The sequence below is a fragment of the Hippocampus comes genome, unplaced genomic scaffold (assembly GCF_001891065.2).
Source record: "Hippocampus comes isolate QL1 unplaced genomic scaffold, H_comes_QL1_v1.1 scaffold238, whole genome shotgun sequence".
Taxonomy (NCBI): domain Eukaryota; kingdom Metazoa; phylum Chordata; class Actinopteri; order Syngnathiformes; family Syngnathidae; genus Hippocampus; species Hippocampus comes.
In genome coordinates this window covers 596,801-619,567 of record NW_017806177.1, presented here as the reverse complement: position 1 = coordinate 619,567, position 22,767 = coordinate 596,801, and the positions used below count along the sequence as shown (strand labels likewise).

At 44.5% G+C, this 22,767-nt stretch overlaps 1 protein-coding gene across 2 annotated transcripts in view; it reads right to left on the bottom strand.

The window, feature by feature from the left end:
• Positions 1-32: 32 nt before the first annotated feature.
• The window catches only part of aatka (apoptosis-associated tyrosine kinase a), a 26,041-nt gene continuing 3,306 nt past the window's right edge, over positions 33-22,767 (bottom strand). Inside the window, exons 2-15 of one of the 2 annotated variants that reach the window (XM_019897405.1) lie at positions 16,767-16,900; positions 13,472-13,601; positions 8,552-8,631; positions 8,015-8,133; positions 7,644-7,731; positions 6,754-6,887; positions 6,109-6,193; positions 5,901-6,022; positions 5,635-5,784; positions 2,200-5,392; positions 2,057-2,125; positions 1,825-1,999; positions 1,568-1,759; positions 33-1,454 (exon numbers count right to left, since the gene is read on the bottom strand). In XM_019897405.1, coding sequence (XP_019752964.1) covers positions 1,426-1,454; positions 1,568-1,759; positions 1,825-1,999; positions 2,057-2,125; positions 2,200-5,392; positions 5,635-5,784; positions 5,901-6,022; positions 6,109-6,193; positions 6,754-6,887; positions 7,644-7,731; positions 8,015-8,133; positions 8,552-8,631; positions 13,472-13,601; positions 16,767-16,900 — 4,700 coding nt within the window. In that variant the 3' untranslated portion in view covers positions 33-1,425. Of the gene's footprint in view, positions 1,455-1,567; positions 1,760-1,824; positions 2,000-2,056; positions 2,126-2,199; positions 5,393-5,634; positions 5,785-5,900; positions 6,023-6,108; positions 6,194-6,753; positions 6,888-7,643; positions 7,732-8,014; positions 8,134-8,551; positions 8,632-9,050; positions 9,413-13,471; positions 13,602-16,766; positions 16,901-22,767 lie in introns of those variants that run through there. The other variant, XM_019897406.1, reaches the window with a different exon arrangement.

The following is a 22,767-nucleotide window of genomic DNA, read 5'->3' as shown; positions in this document are numbered from 1 at the left end:
GTATTTCACAAGAAATAATCAGACACATATCTGGGGAGGAAGTATTTGTGTATATTGTTTTGGGAAGAGTATCGTTACAAGAACAGTGAAATGACGGGAGAACGGACAGCAACGCTTGTGGTGCCAACAACCACCCGGCGTTCTCCAACGGCGTTGGCCGATGAGAAGGACTCGTGATGGTTGTCATTCCAAGTCGAGCTACCTGCTACATATTTACGGAACATTCATACGATACATAACATGTCATCGTTTTGAGGGTGTCGCTTGTGGCATGAGAAGGACGTAACAATATATACACAGGGAAAAAAAACTGACAACGATCCACTGTACATTGGTGACATGGCTCAGCTTCATAGTGTCTCGAAATGTCCCTTTGGTGTCCTTGTGTTGGAGGTGAAATACGTACATTGAGAAGTGGCACACAAATTTCTTCACATATTTCCAGGTTACAATGAATATGAAAAGTCTACACCCCCCGTTCAAATTTTTTTTTTGATGATATATAACAAAAAACAATTAAAATCATTTCAAAGCTTTTTTCACCATCAATGTGACCTACATGTACAACTAAAAAAAAAAATATCCCTTCAAGAGTTATGTAAAAAGAACAACTGAAATGATGTCATTGCATAAGTATACACACCCTCAGAATTAACCAGTGATAATCAAACTCATGTTAAGAGTCCACACGCGCCTGCTACCATTCTAAAATGAAACAGTTTCACTGTTCAAGTTGGCTTTTCAAAGAAAGAAAAACGTCAAGAAAAGCCTACCAGAACATCAAAACTTTATTGGGATGAATCAGATGCTATTCAAAAGGTAGCAAGTGTGTAGGAATTTTTCTTTATTTTTTTTGAATCACACACAAAACCTCGGTATTTGAATAGTGGTGTTTAGAATTTTTAGAACGTCGTTTTTATGTCATCCCAATAGATTTGGACTGTTTGTCATTGCCTGCCAAGTAAGTCATTGCTTCTACTTTGTCCGATAACATTTTAAAGAATAAAGATATCTTCATTTTCCAGCACAAGAATCCATCAAATATGAGCGTGTAACAGTCTTTAAAAATGTTCAGCGGAGGCAGCCAATGAATGAATGAAGCTTGCTTTGATCTGAGCTGTTTTATACTTAACAAATGATCTTGGATGCGAATATTGAGCTAGCACAATATGTTTGATCCAGACTCTGGGGAAAGACTGTCCGTTCTTCATGACGTCATTAGCAGCAAATCTGCAAATTAAGAAGTGTGCAAAACACCACAATACGAGGCACTGTCTCAAAAGGGTCCCCCGCCAGCCAGGTGACCTAAAGCGACCATTCAAAATAAAACTCTGTATTACAAACATCACATACATCCTGATGTTTTGTTTTGTGTGTGTTGGAAGTGGGGAGAGAACAAATGAGCAACTGTCCGCCGATGGCCTGTCAGTCTTTCAGACAATCTTCGGTACTCCCTGTTGGGAATGGAACGTTCTGTTAAATTGCTGGACGCTTCATCCATTCACAAAATTTACAAATAAACTTGAAGAAAACAGTTAAAACATCTTTGAGGGAGATTGGTACGGACCCGTTGCTGCGCTCGTGTCTGACACGTGCGTGATGGAGAATCTGGAGACCATGAAGCGGTTCAGTGCCGCAGTTGCTGATTTTGGCACATCGGGGCTGTTTGATGGGGAAGCGAGTTTCCCTTGGGGTTCGGCCGTGGCGTCAGGTGAAGCTTGGCAATGCTCAAAAGCAAGATCCTCCTCCCACTCGAAACCTAAAGGCAAACAACAAAACAGTCATTCAGGATAGATGAACATGCAGTCACTTTGAATGTCCCACCTTGCTCTGCGTTATCTGTCTCCTCGGCATCGCACTGTGGCTCACAGGCTTCGCGTTTGGTTTCATCCATGTGGGATGTGTTGTCATCCACATTGGAGGTGCCTTCGTCCACGTTTGTGATGGTTTCACCCAAGTTGGACGTGCTGTCATCCAGGTTGGAGGTGTTTTCATCCATGATGGTTTCACCCAAGTTGGACGTGCTGTCATCCATGTTGGAGGTATTTTGATCCATTGTCCCCTTCCCGCTGCACCCCTCTTCAGTGGCAAAGCTGCAGTCGACTAGATCTCCGGTTGGGCTCTCCTAAATTCAAAGGGGTGGGACAAAAATGCTTTCATTTATATTCTGAAAATTTTCTAGTCATTTTCAGGTGTTACCTGGTCAAAGAGGTATACGGTGACATCGTCAAAGAAGGACACTGCCTTTTTCTTCCTCTCGAGCTCCTCGCAGAATGACTGAGTGAGGAGCGTTGGCATCTTTAGGAGGCTCCGGAGATGCCTCACCCTACCGCTGTCGCTCACCACCATCGGCACTGCGGTCAGATCCTCATCGCTCCCCTCGCTGTCTTCCTCCTGGATGTTGTAGGTTCGCAACTCTTCATCCGACTCGCTGTCGTCCGAGTCGTCCTCGTCCTCCGCCTCCTCCAGCGGGGCTCTTACAGGCTCCCCGCACAGTTCCAGCAGCGATGAGGCGGACGACATGTCGGCGGCACACATTGATGCTTCGCATGAGCTGTCCTGTGAGTCGCATTCCTCTGCATCGATATCCTCAAAGTCGTCCTCGTTTATCCTGACCATGTCCCCTCTGTCTGGCACTGCTTCCGCATGATTGAATGCTGGCAGCTCTTCCTCCTCCGTGGACTGATCGGTATTTTCGTTCTCTTTGTGTTCATCGTCATCGTAGTCAGATACGGTCGAGTCAGTGCATAAAATCTGCACTTGGCAACAGTCTTCAGGTCTTTTGCTTCCATCCTGGTGGTTTGTTGAGGCCTCCTGGCCGGTGCGGGAGGGTTCAGAGTCAGCAGAGGAGCAAAGCTCTGAGCAGGGCTCCTCTTGACACTCTCTCTCCAACTCCACATCATCATAATCTGGGGCTGCCCCTTTGGTCAGGCACCCGCCCATCTGCACAGGAAACGGTGACAACATGGACAGCCCAGGTGTGGAAACTGGATGGGGAGAGTTTGGCTCAGAGGATCTTGTCAAAATACAGTTTTCTCTTTGATTGAAGACCTCACCAGTGATAAATTCACTTTTGGTTGGATCTCTGGAAGAGGTCAGTTTCCCGGCATACAAGTCATGTTTACTTGGACCTGCAAAGAATTTACCGCCTTCCTCGTTGGGGCTTTTGTCATTTTCAGTGTCATAGTCAGAGAAGTAAGCAGAGTCCCGGTACGTGTTTTTCTTAGTCACGTCCTTGAAGCGAACCTCTGATGAACTAGTGAGATTCTGACGCACAGCCACTTGCAGAACTAGTCCTGTTGCACTTGTTTGGGGACTTACAAGCTCTTTAAACATAAACTCTGGAGATCCGTTATTTTCCGTGTCATACCCACTATCCAGGGATTTGGGCTGGGCAGGAGTACTGAAGGTGTCTGGGCTGAAGGCTTGGTCGCAGGTGCTTGCCATGGATGATGAGAGGTTAATGGTGTCTACGGAGTCAGGAGTTCCCTCTGGGTTCTTCAGCGGACTTAGCTCTTCTTCCTGCATGTCTGCATAATCGAGGTTGAAGTCTGTAAAGATGCTTGATGTGATATCTGTAAAGTCATCATCCTCCTCACTATAGTCCCCAAGCTCCACCAGGGTAGCACTGGAGTCTCTGATACCAAGTACACTTATCAATTTTCTTCTAGCATCTGAGGGTGGACAAGTAAGCCTTAAATTTCCAAGAGTCGAGACTCCTGCTGAACCCTGCTCCCACATCTGCTTCTCTGGTGGAGCTTGAATCCAGCTACAAGATTCAGTGCAGGATGAAGGAGACTTGATGTAGGTTGCATCGGGTATTATCTTGGGCTTTGAATGCAATCTCTCTCCATTAAGTAACAATTGCATTTCATTTTCTCGGGCACTCTCACCGATAGGGCAATTAGGACTTTGGAAACTAGCCAAGTTGTTTTCCTCTGGACTGGTCCCACTGTCTTGGCGACACAAGTGAATGTATGACCCAAGTTCTTTGAGTTTGCTGGCAGCATGACAAGCAGGTTGCCCTCGTTCTGCTTCTTCTTTACAAGTCCCAGAACTGCGGAAGGTTTTGGTGGTATCCTTGGTTAAAGACCACACTTCCGTCGTGTTACAGTGCACGTTATACTGAAGGTCAAGATACTTCTCCATCCTGTCTCTATTCCCGTTGCTAAAATTTGGGATATTATTGTTGGCAGAATGGTTGGAGGTCCAGTCAGTGTCCCCAGCCCACTGATGACCCACCAATGGGCCGGTACCTCGTTCATCTATACTGATGCGGTTTACGATGGGTCGTGTCTTTCGAAGGGATCCCACTGAGGTATGGCAGCTTTCATGAAGCTTTTCGCATCCGCTTCCATCTTCAAGATAGGGGTCACACAACCCTAAGCTTGGGGTGCTCACTGCTGGTGTCTGACTCGGCTTATTTTCTGACAATGCCACCGGATTGCCAATACTGGAGTGTTGTGAAAGTGACGGACTGGCTTGGCACATGGATTCACAGTAGTCATTGTCAACTTGAGGGGATAAAGAGTCTGCATGGGACCGGCTGAACATCACAGGGCTGGATGTCTGCCTGAGAAGTGGCTCCAAGGTGAGCTGTACAGTGGAGCTTGAATCGGAATCATAAGCAGTTGATTTGGCGCCATCAGCAGTTGACCAGTAAGCATTCGGTTGTGCTGTGGTTGAACCAGTCTGACTTTTAGGAGACAACCTAGTGCTGCCAGCCTCAAGCGCTGGACTAAAGTCTACAACATTGTCGTCCAAGTGAATGTTACACTCTGATGGTTCCTCTATACGGATATAATACTCACTGCTGACTGAGGGGCTGTGGGCACTCAACACGGGCACCACACCTGGATGTTCTGGCTCATAGTAGGGTGGGGATGTCTCAGTCCTGCATCCGTCTGAGGTGCTTGCATTGTTTGAATAGTACATATCCTGGTAATGTGGGTTCACTTGGCCCAGTGGACCGCTGGTGGACAACGAACAGTATGGCTGCTCAGCACGGGCTTGCTCCCACTTGTACTCAAAGTTGAGACCGTGGCTTGTCTCCGTGACGGTCAGCAAGTCGTCCCCCGTGTCCGAATGAAAGCTGTCAGAAAAGTGCTCCAGCAAGGGGAAGGAGGATGAGGCAGACGAGGCCAGCTCCACTGCCTGAGCGTGCGTCGGACCGTGGGCCTCGGCTAAACCCGGCGTGAGCACGAGGGGCACGGGCGCAGCTATGTGGGAGGGGCTGCCGAGCAAATTTGGTCTCAAGGCATTCCAGCGTTCTTCAAAATCCTCTTCGGCCTCACTGGAGCCTTTGGCGCACAAGTATGTGAGCAGGAGGTGGACTTCCTCGATGCTCGGTCTCAGCTCGGCCTGCAGCCAGCAGAACTGCATGACCTCATACCTAGAGAAAGAAAGAAAGAAAGAAAGAAAGAGAGAGAGAGAGAAGGGAAAAATGGGATTTGTGGTTAGATCAGAACACAAATGTTAAAAGAAAGAAAGAAAGAAAGAAAGAAAGAAAGAGAGCGAGAGAAGGGAAAAATGGGAATTATTTGTGGTTAGATCAGAACACAAATGTTGCCGTGTAACTCCAGTTTAGTTGTGGCTGTAAATACACTGCCTGTCTGCAACTAGAGTATATCTCACCAGCGCTCCGCAAGAGGAAACTGGACCTGTGGTTTTGGCAGTTTGAGCTGCTGTTCTCGCACGGCATACGTTAGTACCTGTCTGTCAGAGTACTGTCTGTATGGCTGCTCTCCTAGCTCATACAACTCCCACAAAGTCACGCCCAACGACCTGGAACAGTCAAAGCCAATCAAAAAAGGATGTGCAGATTCAAAATCCAAACAACAAATAAAGTGGCGATGTGAAATAACACAGTACTCGCCAAAATTTCAGAAAACCAATCTCACCATATGTTGCTTGCTTTTGTCTGGTCAACAACCAACAGGTTTCCATGGACTTCGTCAATGAGCTCTGGTGCGATCCAGCGCAGGGGCACCCAAATCTGATCTTGTGTGTAGTAGTAGTCTTCCTGCAGGTATTACAGATGAATTGACCATAAGATGATCAGGGAAGGCACCAGCCTGATTAGCCAGCATGTGACAAGACAGGTCAAACCTTAAATAGACTGTGAGAAAGGCCGTAGTCGCCGATTTTCACAGACATTTCTGATGTGAGCAAGCAGTTCCGCATGGCTAGGTCACTGTCAACAGAAAAAAAATCTGTTATCCACGATTGTTTTAGTATGCTTTTTGTCAGATGCTTGTGTGAGGATTTAGTGTCCCCCCCATTTTACTCAGCTCAACCCAAGTCAACTTTATTTATTGGGCACTTTCAAAACAACCATAGTCATTATTTGTATTGATGATAAAAAAAAAAAAAAGCACAGCAGAATCAACACACACAACATTCAATCAAATAGTTGACAGCATTTCTCAGTGATCAGGGACCCACATTAGAATCAGGGACACTGTTTTTCAAAAGGGGAAAAAAATGTCAGCACACCTTATATCTTCACCGTTGTGACTGACCTTGCACTGTCCTCAAACCTTTTGTCTTAGCTCCTCCACAAAGTCAAGTAGTTGGCATAGTGGCTGCAGAAGTGTGAAACAGGTTGAGGGGGTCGCCCCCAGCAACAAAATCACTGATGCTGGAGTTTTGATGCGACGACTCAGGCAGCACCAGGATGTTGTTGCAGGAAGAGACCAGCAGAGGGTAGTGCTGTGCGGATGAAGAAGATATCCTGCCGGGTTGTTTCATTACCTGTGGATGAAGTTGTTCTTGTGGAGGTGTAAAAGCCCTGAGGCGACGTCGCAGGCCATACGCTGGAGGATGAGAGGGTCGGGCTTGTCGGAGTCTGATAGTCGGCAACTGCAGAGATAGCTTTTCAGGTCACCCTTAGAGGAAACACAAACGGATGTTGCTAAGGACTTAATGTTGGGCAGGTGACTTAAAAGTGGCAGTATGTTTTGAAAGTAATGACTTGTGTTGCATTTTTACCGGCTCTGAAATATAATGTATTAAGTGCTACCTAGAATGACTTAATTTTATTGGTTTTTGAAAGTCAAATTGTTGTACTACAAATGCTACCACCGCAATAAAGCTGAGCAATTTAGCATCGTGCATCTGTCTCAGATATCTGCCTTTGGTTCTGGGCTGATTTGGGTTTTGTCAAAGTTACAAGCCCTAGAATTTGCCTTAAAGCACCGCTTCAAAACCAGAATGGCCTGCTACCTCTTCAAATTTGGAGTCTTGGAATCTCTGTGATGTTATGTTGAAGAGAGGGGTGAAGCTTCATTGTGGCAGGCCATAGCCCTGTCTAATGTAAAAGTAACGCTTCACCCCAGTCTTGTGGCATCTACAGACAATTATAAACCTTTTCGGGGAACGTCACTTGTGGATTTTTCTTGTTACTCTAACACTGTATGACTTGGAATTATGAAGGACACATTTATGTGGTGCATTCACTGCCCAGTAGATTAAAACCGGTAAACTGTCACCTCATGCGACCCGATATAATGCATTCCAATTGCAGTACAAAATATGAACACGATAATAAGATGTACCGGTACTGTTAAAAATGGAATACTTGAAGTATCTGCATATACTGTGCTACTGGATCATATGGATGAGATGATGAAAATATTTCCTACCAGAGGACAAAACTCCATGACCACCAGATAAGGAGTGACCTCCGAGCACTGGGCCAAGCATTGCAACAGGGCAGGGTGCTGCAATTTCCTGGAAATGCATGAACCATTAATTTTCATACTTGAAATATGCCTCAAGTGTTATGAACTTAGTGTATGATTCAGTGCTTTCAAATCAGCCCGTGTCTTGCTAATCACATGACATTTTCCATACAAAATCCGATAAAAGTATTCAGTGTTGCGTTTGGTTCCGACTGTGAATTTCAAGGCCAAGAGCAATGTTTTCAGTGGGGACCAAAAAAAAGCCACAAAAGCAAATACTCTGTTACAATCTTTTTTGTTTTGATTCTCTCTCTTTTTTTATGTGTACTGACCGATATGGCTGGACCTCCTCCAGGAACTGCATTTGGTCCTGGACACTTGCGCTGGCCTTCAGCTCCTTCACCACCACTTGGGTGGTACTGAGGCCCACGTTGACCTCACCCAGCAACACCTGTGAGATTTAAAAATAAAAACGAACAAACTTGCTCGAAAAACTAATTCAACCTAACTAAATTTTTTAAAAAGCCCAAAACAAAATACAATGAAAAATCACAAACTTTTATTGGAAGCAAGAAGCTCAAAATGCATCACTGTTCCACTAATCACAAATTTTGGTTCAAAATCCTCTGAAAATCTCAAGTTTCAACACTTGAGATTTGAAATTGCAAGCCCATTGTGTTCCATGGTGTCAAATTTGGGCCATGGCACAAAAAAAGGGTAGGTCAGAGGCATCGTGGAGTACAGTTTGTATTTTCGTATTTTAAGGTCAAACGCATGGCTTGACCAGCTCACAAGTGGTGAATTTTAGAGGACACCGTGTGTGTGTGTGTGTGTGTGTAATATGGGGATGAGACGAAGGCGTGTGTTACCTTGCCAAACCAGCCATGGCCAATCTCCTTGAGATAGAGTAAACTATGGCGGCCGAGGGCTGACGATTTGAGAAGTTGGACTGGAAGAAAAAAAAAGTGGGAAATTTTGTTATGATTGTTTTTGTCACTATCTGATGGAAAAAAAAACAGTTGGGCATTTTTCTTTTCTTTTTACCCAAAGTTAATTTTGGCGGGGTTATTTTTCCAGATAATAAATAAACTTGACAAAGGTATATGCTTTCAATGAAACCAAAGGATGTGCCCAACCCGTCAGTGGAGTTACTTGCTGTGGTCACTCCTGATGGAGTCACAACAACAACCATGAAGAATTTGTCAAAGAATGACAACATGAGCAATGAGTAGAAAAATGTGCCATGGGTAGAAGAAAAGTAAAAGCTGGTTGACCGGATTAAAAAGCTCCCCCAACGCCCCACCCCAGTCACGGGTCCATGACAAAGAGCCACACCAGCAAGACTCAGAAAGGCGTAAAAGCCGTTACCTGGCTGGATCCTCATATTCCCAAAGCGACGCTGGCCCGTCGAGTGGCGGTACTGGAGTAGCAGAGCGGACCGCCACTCTGAGCATCAAGTCCCCGCTCGGAAGCGTGAGAACGTCTCGACCCCGGGAGTCTCGGCATCGTGTGTGCATGTGAGAAAAGTCGGACCCTCCGAGCCCTCGTGCAGCTGAACAAGCTTCCAGCTGGGCCACACAAACACACAATCCCGCTCCGGAGGTTTTCCAGCTGTCACGACAATATCCTACACGGACAGCAAGTACTTTCTGAATCTGGAACCTGACCTCTTCAGGCAGCGTCATGCCCGTTGCTTGGTCGTGTGCCATTTGACGCGCCAGCTCGAGGTGCAGCTCCAAGACACCCATCCTCGGATGACATAAGCCCACCCCGTCCCCTCCGCAACCCCACCCGGCAGCATTCCTTGGTCGAGTTGGACACAAAAACATCTCTGTAAGATGTAGAAAAGACCGCTGTCGCAGTCGTCGCCCTTATCTCAAACCCCCACCCTGCCCAACGCTTCCATTTTAGGTCACCGTGCGTGCCACCACTTGGTGTCACAGACCCGTCTCTGTCCAGGCTTCGATAATGGCAGTCCTCCTCTGCCCGAGTTCCACAGACGTTCCCGCCCGGGCCTTATTGCTGACCCGCTGTCCACCCCGCCTAAATGGAGGGCATTGTTGGTGCCGCTCACTCGCACGCTCGCTCACTGTCTCCTGGTACCCTGGCGCGCACATGCACGCACACACACACACACACACACACACACACACACACTTAATCGCGTGTGTGTGCGCACCCGCACACACCCACACACACACACACACACACACACACACACACACACACACACACACACACACACACACACACAAGGTCCATTCAGGCAGCGGAACTGGTTGTCACGGCGATAACAATCCCACACTTCTCCTCAAACATGCACTACGGACACAAATTAAGGAGTGGGTATTTAATCCAAATGAGGAATGTGTGCGTCCTACTCATGGCATTCCCAGAGAGAACAAGAGCGAGAGAAACTTTGGATGGATGCAAAAAAATCAATGAGCACCACTTAAGAGTTGTTACATTGGTTATTAATTAGATAGCTAGATGGACAAATTCTGCGGATGGATAGGTCGATTGATAGTGCTATGTGAAGTATCACACACACACAGAGGGGAGTTGTAGGAGTAAATTGTGACACTTGAGACGATCTATTCCCAAACATTTTAAATAGATGCCGAACCAAACAAAAAATATAATCTTTAGCGTTCTGAAAAGAATTACATCAGTATCTTTTTTTTCCCCTTTTATATAATTACCCCTTTAATGCCTGACCCATCAAGGAACAGCCAGAAAAATCTGATTTTTGGGAACTGAGATGTTCATTAACCCTTATAACGAAATCCACAAAAATATTTTTGCCATATCATGTTGTTTTAGATATTTGTTGTATTCCATTTATAAGCATTATGTAGGTTACATCTGAAAATGAAAATTTGGGGAAAATCATATTTTAAACCTACAGTATCAGATTTGATACAGATGATTCAATGTAATATAAAGAATGAGTTACATAATGAAAATGCATGTTTCAAATATGATACAAATGGCATTATAGGGTTAAATTAAGATCTTTTTCTGCACTCTCCCATTTAATTAAATCACAGGTAGTATGCAACTAGATGTGGAATTTGGCCTGTTTTACTGCTCTGACCTCTGACTGAGTTGAATGATATAAACCAGTGGTTCTTAAACTTGTTAGAGGTACCGAACCCACACAGTTCATGTGCATGTTCAGCGAACCCTTCATTAGTGAAAAATAAAGTAGGATTTTTTTTTTTTTTTTTTTTTACAAATTCAAGCCATTGTAAAAACGCATTTATTAAAAACAGAAAAAAGTAAATAAAATTACATGGCATAAGTAGAGGTTTTTAAAATTGTATGACATACTATCACGAAGGTCACATGGTGACTTCTGAGTGAGCTAAATTTCCCGCAGCACTGATTGGACAAGCTATGTAATGTAATCATCTGTAGCCAGCAAAGGCCAAGTGGGCGTGTCATAACTAATTGACATCTTGAGTGAGTTTTAACCTCCATGGCAGAGGCTCCGTCGAATCCCTGAGACCGATTCACCGAAACCCTAGGGCTCGAGCGAACCCAGGTTAAGAACCACTGATATAAACTGAATGACTGGAACTCATCTTAATTTGACGCCCTAAATTGGACGTTCTGAGTGGTGATGAGAGTACGAGGGTATGAATACGTAACAGTATTGTGGTTAAAGTTCAAGTTCAAGTCAACTTTATTGTCAAATGTGCTACATGTGCAACAAACAGCATAGATGAAATTTCATTCCTCTCAACCACAGGAGAGAGAGGATGGTTGTATTTTGCAGTGGTGTCCAAGCGTACTGTTTCATCCGTTTCGCATATAATACCAAATCTTGTATTGTATCTCCTTTGTCACAATGCTGACCCTGAATTATTCTCATTTCAGGATCCACAGATAAGGTTATCATCCCTCACCCTGCAACACTTGAACCAATTACGCTACAACTCGAACGTACAGAGGGAAAGTGGGACCGGGAGGGGCATGGGGTGACTGGTGTAGGAACCTGGGGCGGCTCACATCCCAACACACTGAGAGACCATCCACGTGTGGCCATCTTCCTTCGATGCCAACTCACAAGCAGACGGCCGGTGAGTCATCCGGGAGGAAAACCAACCAGAAGCTCTCTTTAACTCTTGCTATGCACAGGAGGCTTGCCACGTGATAAACAATGCACTCCACTGGCCACTCCTGCACCCAACACGCATCTCTTGCATATGTCCGATAAGGTCAATGCACTATTGACTGAAGAATCGCAAGACACAAGCGACGCATTTGTGTCAGAAGACAATATGTTGTTCATGTATCGCGTCATAGTGGACAATCTTCCCCTTCATTCAGAACTGCACCGAACTTTAGCTCTTTTTTGTTCTGTGGCCACCTTCAACCTTTACACAAAGTTGTGAATGAAGTCATTTCATGGAGTATCTTGGTAAAGGAAAAAAAACAAAGTACCTAACGTTATATCTCGGAAACTTTCGGATACATTTCGTGTGCGGTTCACAGCATGTTCATATGTTAATGTCATGAAAAATACATGCATCAACACAGTAAGAGCTGCATGAATAATGCAGAGTGGCTTTTGGCTCGGATTCCTTCCCACATAAAGTGCGCCCGCTGCGGTGAATTGATTTAATGTGAACAATTCCACAATGGACCTACAGTTTAACTGTGCATGTTCATCCAGTGGCTCAAGTTTAAATTAAAGTGAAGTCTTGTGAATGAGTATCAGCGTTCTGCAAATGACATCAGAACGTTGCAAGTATTAAATATTTGCATATTAAACAATGATGAATTCATATTGAATGAATAAAATACAAAGCGTAATTAATTATTTACAGCAATAATAAAACCTACAGTAATATCATTAAATATAAAGTAAACGATCTAACAGTTTGCGTATCATGACTTTATGCATTAATCCGGACATTGTGTATGTGGTGGGTGTGCCTTGGCCACCAAGATACAGTATAATTCATCCAGACGGCAAACCGGCAAAACGCGGCTCCAGAGCCGCATGCGGCTCTTTAGCGACATCTAGTGGCTCCCTGTAGCTTTATAAAAAAATTTGAAAATGGAAAAAGATTTTGATAGTAGGCTAATATAGCTCAAATAGATATAGATACATGTTGCAGCTCCGAAAAAGGAGAGCTGTGATGTTGTTTTTTTTAAAACGTACACTTTATTTCTGCTTTTAACAGTCTCGACAAACACAGACACGTCTGCGTCCGACTCCGTGCCTTCTCTCCTCACGTTCGACTCGAGAGGCGTTCAAAGACAGCCTCCGAAAAACGGAAATTCATGATCACTTCACTGACACTAAGAAAAGCGAAAATAAAGCACAAAAACAAAAAATCAAGCGAGGAAATGACACAATAAATCCTGTGGGAGCGTTTGTGAACACACAACAAAGGAATGAATGACATAAACAAATCTGAGACAGTCCAGTCTCCTACATACATACAGCATGTGTTTCCATCATTGTAAGTTTTATAGAACGCTTTTATTTTTTTGCGGCTCCATCCATATTTGTTTTTTGTTTTTTTGTCCTATATGGCTCTTTCAACATTTTGGGTTGCCGACCCCTGATCCAGACATACTACCCGTAGATTTGACAACAGAAGACCGTTGCAAGTAAGCTGCAAAATATCGATGTTTTAGGCAGAGGATAAAGAATATATCCTTGTGGGTATTATTTTTGCTCTCAACTCAAGACAAAAATCTTAAAACTCACTTTTAGGTCAAGGTAGCATGGAAGCTGTGAATAGAGTTTGTGTTTTGTGGCTCTCGCTTACTGGATCTGCTGGGCTGCTTGGAGACGGGCAGGGAGACCTCGGTGAGGGGAAGGATGTACACCTCGGGCCCATTGTGGCAGGAAGGCGAAAGGTCTGCCTGGTACTCCTCGCCCTCGGCGTTGTCAAACTCCTGCCGCGTGTACACGCACACACACACACACACACACACACACACACACACACACACACACACACACACACAGGGGCCATTATTCATGCGTCCGCCCAAGCGAGAGACAATGGTGCCACTGTGAGCGGGCGTTCCAATGCCCACCTACCCACGCGCGCCCATAAGTCATGTGTGCATTGCATTGTGCATCGACGCTCATTAACGCGCACAAGTCCGTCTTGTGCACTCGCTCACTTGCCCCACGTCAGCACTTTTGTGTACCAAATGGGAATTGCGCACAATGCATGGGCGACATTTTGATGAAGAAGCATACAGTTTATGTTTCTGTTGGCTTCATTGTGAATGAATGAAGGCCATCTGTTTATCTGTGGTATATGAGATTACAGTAAATGTGAACGGGGAAATCTCTCGGATGATGTAATATTTAACGCTTGCCCCCATTTGACTTGTTGGGCTGCGATAACAACAACAGCTTGTTTATGAAACATATCTACAAATTAGCGTTGAGAGATTTAGTACAATTTGTCACATATTACCTGACAGGGGTTGTAATATGGAATATTTAATTTTTAGTTGCTTGTGTAGAAATTGTTGGGGCAAATTCGGCTGAACTAAAATAAAGCATTTTTGAGAAAATAACTACTGTGATAAATAATGACAAATGTGCTCCAAAAAAATTATTAAAGCGAACTGATATTAAACAACAAAAGTCAAAATGTCATTATCGTAACCGAAAATCAATTAACTGTCAATTAATCGATTAATTGATCATTAATTGATGAATGATCAATTAATCGATTAATTGTTGCCCCTCTTCTGTGCATCATATCAAAGTGGCTCCATCTTTTTAAAATCCATTATGGTACAATTCAGTTGTATTTCACGTTTAAATTCAGTAAATTTGCATTTAATCTTGAATAACTTTTTTTTGAAACATAAACATTGATGTAGCCTCCCCCCCCCCTTTAACTTATGTTCAATGTGTTTTCATTGAACCGTTATTTATGAAGAGTTGGAAAAAAAAATTCTTAGATTTGTAAAGGGTAACCCAGAAATGTCACTCTGTCAGAATGCTGTAATGCTCCCCTACCTCCAGCAGAGAGAAGTAAAAGCAGCCTTTCAGTGCTACTTTGTTATCTGCAGAGGAGCTGAAAATCCAAACGTGTCAGATGACTTGCACATGACATCTACAGTCTGAAAAAAATTGCAGTTATTGTAGCATTTTGTCTGTGGACGCAGCAACTTTTAGGACTTCAAGAGAACTTGACGCTCATGTGAAGCAGGGACAACAAATAGTTTTCAGCTGAGATATTTATGTGTCAGTGCATAGCATCTAGTTTTGTTTCTCAGTCGGGCGTTCTGAACCATCTGCATGATGGAGAGGTTGGTGGTTGGGGTGCGGCGGGGGGGCACCTGGCTACGAGTCAGTCAGCCCCGCTCACAGCCCCCAGGAGAGCTTTTCGTTTTATCCGTTTTAGACAAGCTCTTCAGTCTCTGGCCCGCACGCATTGGAGAGGAGAGTGTTGAGTGCTTTTGATGCTGATACTTGGATGCAAACTCAACTTTTCCCAGTGAAACTGCTTGTTGGATAGTTGAAAGCTGCCAATTATAGGTGTCCTCAAACTACAAGCATTCCCATTTTTGCATTGCATAGATTGTTCTCATGTTTAGCCTCTTTCTGATTTATTGTATTTCCCCTCAAGTATCCATAAAGGAATATCACTTATCTAATTTTGATTTGATTTTATTTTTATTTATTGAACTTACCCTAATGGAATCAATACATGATTATTTTATCCACCCATTTTCTGATCCGCTTATCCTCACAAGGGTTGCGGGGATGCTCTGGGTTATCCCAGCTGTCCTCGGGCAGTAGACGGGGTACACCCTGAACTGGTTGCCAGCCAATCGCAGGACACACGTAGACGAACAACCATTCACACTCACAATAACACCAAGGGACAATTTAGAGGGTTCCATCAACCTGCCATGAATGTTTTTGGAATGTGGGAGGAAACCGGAGTAGGTGGAGAAAACCCGAGCAGGCAAGGGGAGAACATGCAAACTCCACACAGGAAGGCCAGAGCCAATATCAAACCCTGCACGTCTGTACTATGAGGCAAACTTGCTAACAGGCTGACCACCGTGCTGGCTTATTTTATATCATTTTATTTGTGACTTTTGGGTATCAATCTTGGATTTCCACTCGGAAATCAAAAAGAGATTCATCCATCCTTTTTTTTTTAACCACTTATCCGGGGACGAGTTGCGGCGACAACAGCTTTAGCAGAAAAACCCAGACTTCCCTCTCCCCATCCACTTTTTCCGGGAAAAGAGGGACCACCACCCCGATCTGCCAGTCGAAAGGCACTCTCCCTGATGTCCATGCGATATTACAGAGGCATGTCAACCAGGACAGCCCCACGACATCTATAGCCTTGAGAAACTCTGGGTGGATCTCACCCACCCCCAGGGCTTTGCCACAGAGGAGCTTTTTAACCACCTCGGTGACTTCAACCCCAGAGACAGGAGAGCCCACCTCAGAGTCCAGACGCCCCCAACAAACCCTCACAATGCACTTGCATCTGCCAGCTTGGACTGGCATCTTCTCCCTCTCTTAACCCGAGTGTCCAAAACATGTGGCCGCAAATCCGATGATAATCCCACAAAGTCAATCATCGAACTGTGGCCGAGGGTGTCCTGGTGCTAAGTGCTCATATGGACACCATTATGTTTGAACATGGTGTTCATTATGGACAATCCGTGACAAACACAGAAGTCTAATAACAAAATACCACTCGATTTCTGACCAGGGGGGTCATTCCTCCCAATCACACCCTTCCAGGTCTAACTGTCACGTGAGCATTGAAGTCCCCCAGGAGAATGATGGAGAGCCCACGGGGAACGCTCTCCAGCACACACTCCAAGGACTCCAAAATTCTTAACCTTAACAGCAATACTTACAATAAACCACAAGGTGATGTTATCGCTTGTTTAAAAAAAAAACCTATTGTTTCCCTTGCCATTTCGTGTCCATCAGGCATCTTGGGAAGGTGAGAAGTTTTACTTTAATGTACTTTTATCATACATGGGTTCATGTCTCTTTACACTTATGTTCCATTTTGGAGTTTCCACTGCGTCAAGCGCCACCCGAGGCGAGCTCACCTTAAAGCCGATGTCACCCTTCTTGCAACACAGGCAGGCCAGCATGAGGAAGACGAAGGCGAAGAGGCCGGAGAAGGAAACCACAACCACGGCCAGGGACGAAGGCCATGATAGCTCGCTCAGCGGAGCTCCATCTGCGCACATGTAGCCACGAGCAACATGAAGGTAAAGGTTTTTTTACACAAACAGAAGAAAAGTCCATATTAGGCTGCTCTAAATCATGCCTTTCCACTTTGCATAACCTTTGGACTGTGCAAAGTGGAGCCACGACCTCTGCATTGTGAGGTTGATGTGCAAACCACTCGCCCACCGGGCCGCCCGATATATATATTCATTCATTTTCCGATCCTCTTTGTCCTCACAAGGGTCGCGGGGGGTGCTGGAGCCCATCCCAGCCGTCTTTGGGCAGTAGACAGGGGACACCCTGAACCGGTTGCCAACCAATTGCAGGGCACACATTGATGAACAACCATCCACGCTCACACTCACACCTAGGGACAATTTAGAGCGTTCAATTAGCCTGCCGTGCATGTTTTTGGAATGTGGGAGGAAACCAGAGTACCCGCAGAAAACCCACACAGGCCCGGGGAGAACATGCAAACTCCACACAGGGAGGCCTGAGCGGGAATTGACCCTCTGCACTGTGAGGTCGATGCGCTAACCACTGGACCGCCGCCATATATGTATGTATGTGTATATGTGTGTGTGTGTGTGTGTGTGTGTGTGTGTGTGCGTGTGTGTGTGTGTGTGTGTGTGTGTGTGTGTGTGTGTGTGTGTTCACCAATGCAGATGACAGATGGTGTTCTCCAGTCGTAAGCCACCCACTATAAGTACAATTAAAAAAAAAAAAAGTCTAATTGAGCGTTGAAGCCATTTATTATGTGTCTCACCGGTGCAATCAATGAAGCTATTATAATGACCATCCCTCGTGGAAATGTCTCAATGTCTCCCCAGTGACACGCTTTTTCAGGCACCTGCATTACAAATGTCTTTGAGGTCACTACGGCAGGAGTCAGCAACTTGTAGTGTTAGTCTCCATTTCATTAGGAAAGAAGCCCTCTGGAGATACATAGCAGCGTATCGATTTCTCCCGAACGGTTAATGGTTTAAAATGAGTTAGTGGCTCGTTACAATGAATGAATTCGGCCCCATATCATCTGTCAGATGCAGGGAAATGTATGAGGCAACTGTTTGGACTTGTCGTGCCTCTGTCGCCATTTTAAGTCTTTTACTTTGTCGATAGGGTACACGGGGTGTTCTAAAAGTCACTTTGCATTCCTTTTTTCCTATTTTGTTTCAGAGATCATTCAGGCAGACGTGAGGCCGTCAGAGTTTGACACCTCTACCTTTGCACTTTTTGTGAGCATGCCCATTGCTCGCCAACTCACATTTGATAAGCTGTGCAAAATGTTCGCCTGGCAATAAGGTTTTTGATGAGATTGCAGTTCAACGCCAGTTTGAGAAGCTTGATGGCCATCACACTTCTCCAACGTATACTATACGACAATCAACACAATGGTGAGTTTCTCAAATCTGCTTTTATTTTTGGTAAACAACGCAGCAGAATATCATGAAAAAGTTGATTAATTTCAGTGATATGATTCAAAAAGTGAAACGTGTGCAATGCATACATTCATAACACAGACTGATACATTTCAAGTGGTACAGTAATTCCTTTTAATTTAGATGATTAGATCTGAAAACTAATAAAAAACCCAAATTCACGATCTCAGAAAATTAGAACAATACTTAAGACTATTCAAAGTAAGAAGTTTTACAAATGTTGGCCAATCGAAAAGTGTAAACACGAAAAGCCTGTGTGTGTGTACGTGCGTGTGCAAAACACGCACACACGTGTGTGTGTGTGTGTGTGTGTGCGTGTGTGTGTGTGTGTGTGTGTGCGTGTGTGTGTGTGTGTGTGTGTGCGTGCGTGGGTGTGTGTGTGTGTGTCCCAATGCTCATTTATAAGTTTCAATGATAAGTAGTCATATTCACATCGAATCCATTGCAGCAGAAAATGCTTCAAAGTCGCTTCAGGAAGTTCTGTACAGTGTATGTGTGTGGGCACTGAGCCACAACACGTCGCCATGGTAACAACCTTCCCAGCCGGGTAGGGGGCGGGCGGATATTAGTTTGATTGGCTTTTACAGCGCATCGAGGCTTGGCTCCCCACCCCCATTCCCCAAGCTCATGCGCATTGTCCGTGCGTGTACGGTTTGTGCCCGCTGGGTCCTCGACCACCCACTCTCTTAAGTCGACACCGTTGGCTCCATTTAATGTGGCCTGTGCCTAGATTGCGATGGCATGGAGCTATCCCGTAATACATCTACAATACAGCACGTGGAGGGCAGACATTCAAGGTTGGAATATCAAGAGAGTCCTCGCTTAAAGGCGCACACACAGTATACACCACTCATGCTCGAAAATATCATTGCTTCCGGCGAATGTTTCACCATCATATCGTCTAACATCTCAATTAAAGCACTCGTACTAATTCAAATCGTCCCATTTTATGCGGAGGAGCACATTTTGTCGCTGTCCTGTTTTTCAAGTATGTGCTTGGAAGCGGCGCACTCGTGCTGTTTTTCCACTGGCAGTATTTTAACGCGCAAGCCATTAGCTTTCACGACGGTAATAATTGACTTCTTCGGAATGAATGGCATGCAGGGAATGCCCTAAATGAGTTGAGAATGCTTGTGGAAGGATGTTGAGTGTGGAAGTCCTCATCATGTGCAGAAAAGGCTTTTTTTTATCTTTCAGAAATGTATTTATAGTTAATACAGAGGCAATTTGCATTTGAATGTATTGAGCCTTTTGTCCTTTTTGATTTTGCAGTTGTGACTGCTTTTTTTGGGTGTTTGCCCATGCTATGAGCCAAATGAATTCTGCCTAGCAACAAGTGGGTGCACTGACGTGGCCACCAATTCTGTTTTGAAAACATAAAGACGAGAGGAGTGCACTTTGCCTCAGTCAGTTTTCAATCAGTGGCTTACTATGTCGTGACTTTTCCAATTCAATGACCTTATTCATCTAAAACAAAGTTTTTCCTCATCTTTTTTTTCTCTTGAAAAATTGCTGCTTTTGGTCATATTGCCACTTTTTTTTCGAAAAACAATTAAATCCCCTAATAGTGCGAGACAATTTTTCTCAGAAAATGAACTTCGTTGACATGATACAATTACTTTTATTTTTGGAAGAATAACTCCTGATGATACTGCAACCTTTACAAGTTTCTGTCATATTAGCACTTGTAATGTTATCCTCATAATGTTATAACCAAATTGCACTTTTTGTCAATACCCTTTACTTGAAAAAATATTTTTTGTAATTTATTTAATTCATTTTCCAAAATGTGGTTTGTCATTTTATCACTAATTTCCGGAAAAAAACCCCACAAAATTATGGCTTTATTCTTTCTTAAGCACTTTGTCATGTCCTTATACTAAGGCTTTTTTTCTTGAATTTCTTTTTAGTTTCATGTCATTTTTTTGCGGTGCTGGGATAAGGCAATATTGTTTTTTCAAATCATCCAGTTCTGTTCTCCACTTTTTCCTCCAGAATCCTATTAATAGGACTTAGAGAAAGCTCCTTTTAAGTCCTCGATCGACTATTTTTTATATTTCTGTATGTCATTGTAGGTTTCAATTTCACATTTTTAAAAAAAGCACATTTACATGGTTCAGGGAGAAAGAACAGCATGCGGTGCTCATGTATGTCCACCTTATTTGGATTTTTGTTGATGAATCATGAATGAGGCATGGACCAATGAGGTGGGCCATGCGGTTGCCATGCAGTTGCCATGCAACAAGCAGCATCAGCTTTACTGAGCACATGCACATCCAGTTCACCAACTTTGGGCTTCTAGCTTTTTTGTTTTGTGTCGACACGTGAAGATGACAAGAAAAGGCAGTAAAACACAAACTGTGCTGACAAAGCAGAAAAGGGCCCAAAAGCCCACCAAGAGTGCGTTTGCATCCAGTACAGTGCTGCAGGGGCACAATAGTGATCACCATCTGCAGGGACGCTGACAGATAATTTTGTGGCTGTACACTACTCCCTCATTAAGCAGCAGGGTCTAAAAATGTCTTTTGTCTGACTCTTTATTCCCGTAAAAAGTCGACTTTTTTCTGATCATGTTATCACTTGAATTCAAAACAAACGTAACTTGAATGTAGTGCAGTTGACATGGGTAACAGGGTAGTACAAATGCAGTTCTTATCAGAATTCCGTGGTTAGACTAGTGGGGTCGCATAGAGTCTACTCTTGGGAAAACGTTTTTTCACGACATCCCCTTTAACAGACATGCTACACTGTACGCTGGTTGAAAAAAAAAAGTTGAAGCCACTGCAGCATTATGCGAAGTTTAAATATTTAATTCAACGCTTCTTCACGTACCTCGAGAGGACGCCCACATGCCACGAGTAGTACTCGTGCCACAATGGGAATACACGTGTATGTGAACCAAAAAAATGTCACTTGTGCGTCTGACATCTTTCGAGAAGCGTGTGAGCGAGCTAATCGTGAATTACGTCCCTGACTTTGGTTCCAATTGACAGCCGAAGGAAGGAAGACTGTGACTCAATTCACGCCCCCCCCCACACACACACACACACATAACCCGCTTTCTCCTGTCATGCTCCGTGTGAACGACCGCAGATGGCAATTTGATGGTGAGCCATAATATTGCTCATTAACTGGGAGGGCGAGCCGACGTTGATGCCGATTACCGGTCCGTCGCGTTCGCTCGTCCGCGCCAGCCTCCGATTGACCAACGTGCCGAACGAGATCCGCTCCAAGGCCGTGCCTCCAATCCAGAATGATGATAAACAGTGCGTTGCCCAACCTGGCCAAATGTGCTGAAGTGGGAGATTAGAATGCGGCGCAAACGACTCCCGCTGCCGCTGTTTTTCAGCATGCGTGCACCAAAAAGCTGCGCGCTGTTTATCACATTGTCAGCTGGATGGAAGGGAGTAGGTTTATCCTCGGACTGGCTTCCGCTCTATTAGTGCGGCGGATATCAGCAAAAGGGCGTCATGTGAGGACACCTAACCAACATATTGTTCGACGTGCAACCTCTTCCCATGGTAGACATGGAAATATAGTAGAACCAAACGGCCTTTAAATGGGAGTCCGGTCAAAAGTGTTCTTTGCAGTAATATATTCTATGTAGTTCCACTGCTCTAAACACAGTACATTATTCTTTGTAATATTGCGTTGGTGGACGACAAATTAAGAGAGCATAGATATTTTGAAATTCCACCACCTTCTGCTGTCATCTGTAATTGCCCTCAAAGTGCCATGGGCTTGCATTGTGAACGTCATGGCCAGGGGTGGAGCTATGTGGTGGCCAGCAGTGGCCTTGGCCACCCCGCACACCTTGAGGAAGATTTTGATAGCGGTGACTTTCCTGACATTTTCCCATGAACGCAATATTTTGCGATACTCTTTATAATATAAATATATAAATTGCATATTTAAAGGAAAAAAACCCTGGTAGGGTGGTATGTGATGTTTACAAATCTTTTGAGTGAGTGTCAGAGTGTGAGCAGCAGTTGGCAGCAGCTTCTTCGTGAGCGTGCTCATTGTGTTTTACTGTTCACCTTGGGTTCAATGAATGGCTGAAAAGTGTGTCAGTGGTTCTCCTTTCCCACATAAAAGGGCATTAGATCAAGGAAGCATATTGTAAAAATCCAAAGAAAATCCACACTCGGCAGCTGTGCTAACCACTCGTCCACTGTGCCCACAGCAGTTGAATCCAACTTGAAAAAATAATGCAATGCTATAGGGCGGCCAAACACAAAATTAAATAAAACTGTTCACCACAATGCAAAACCAGGTTGTCACACGGCACAAATGAGAAATAAATGGCTTCCCCCTCCGCTGCTTAAATACACGTTTTCTTTCGCTACCCCCCGAGGCAGCCTTATGTAACTGAAGAGCTTGGTGTTGCACATGCGGACATAAATAATCAGTCAGTTTGTGGGTCGGAGGGCTGGGGGGG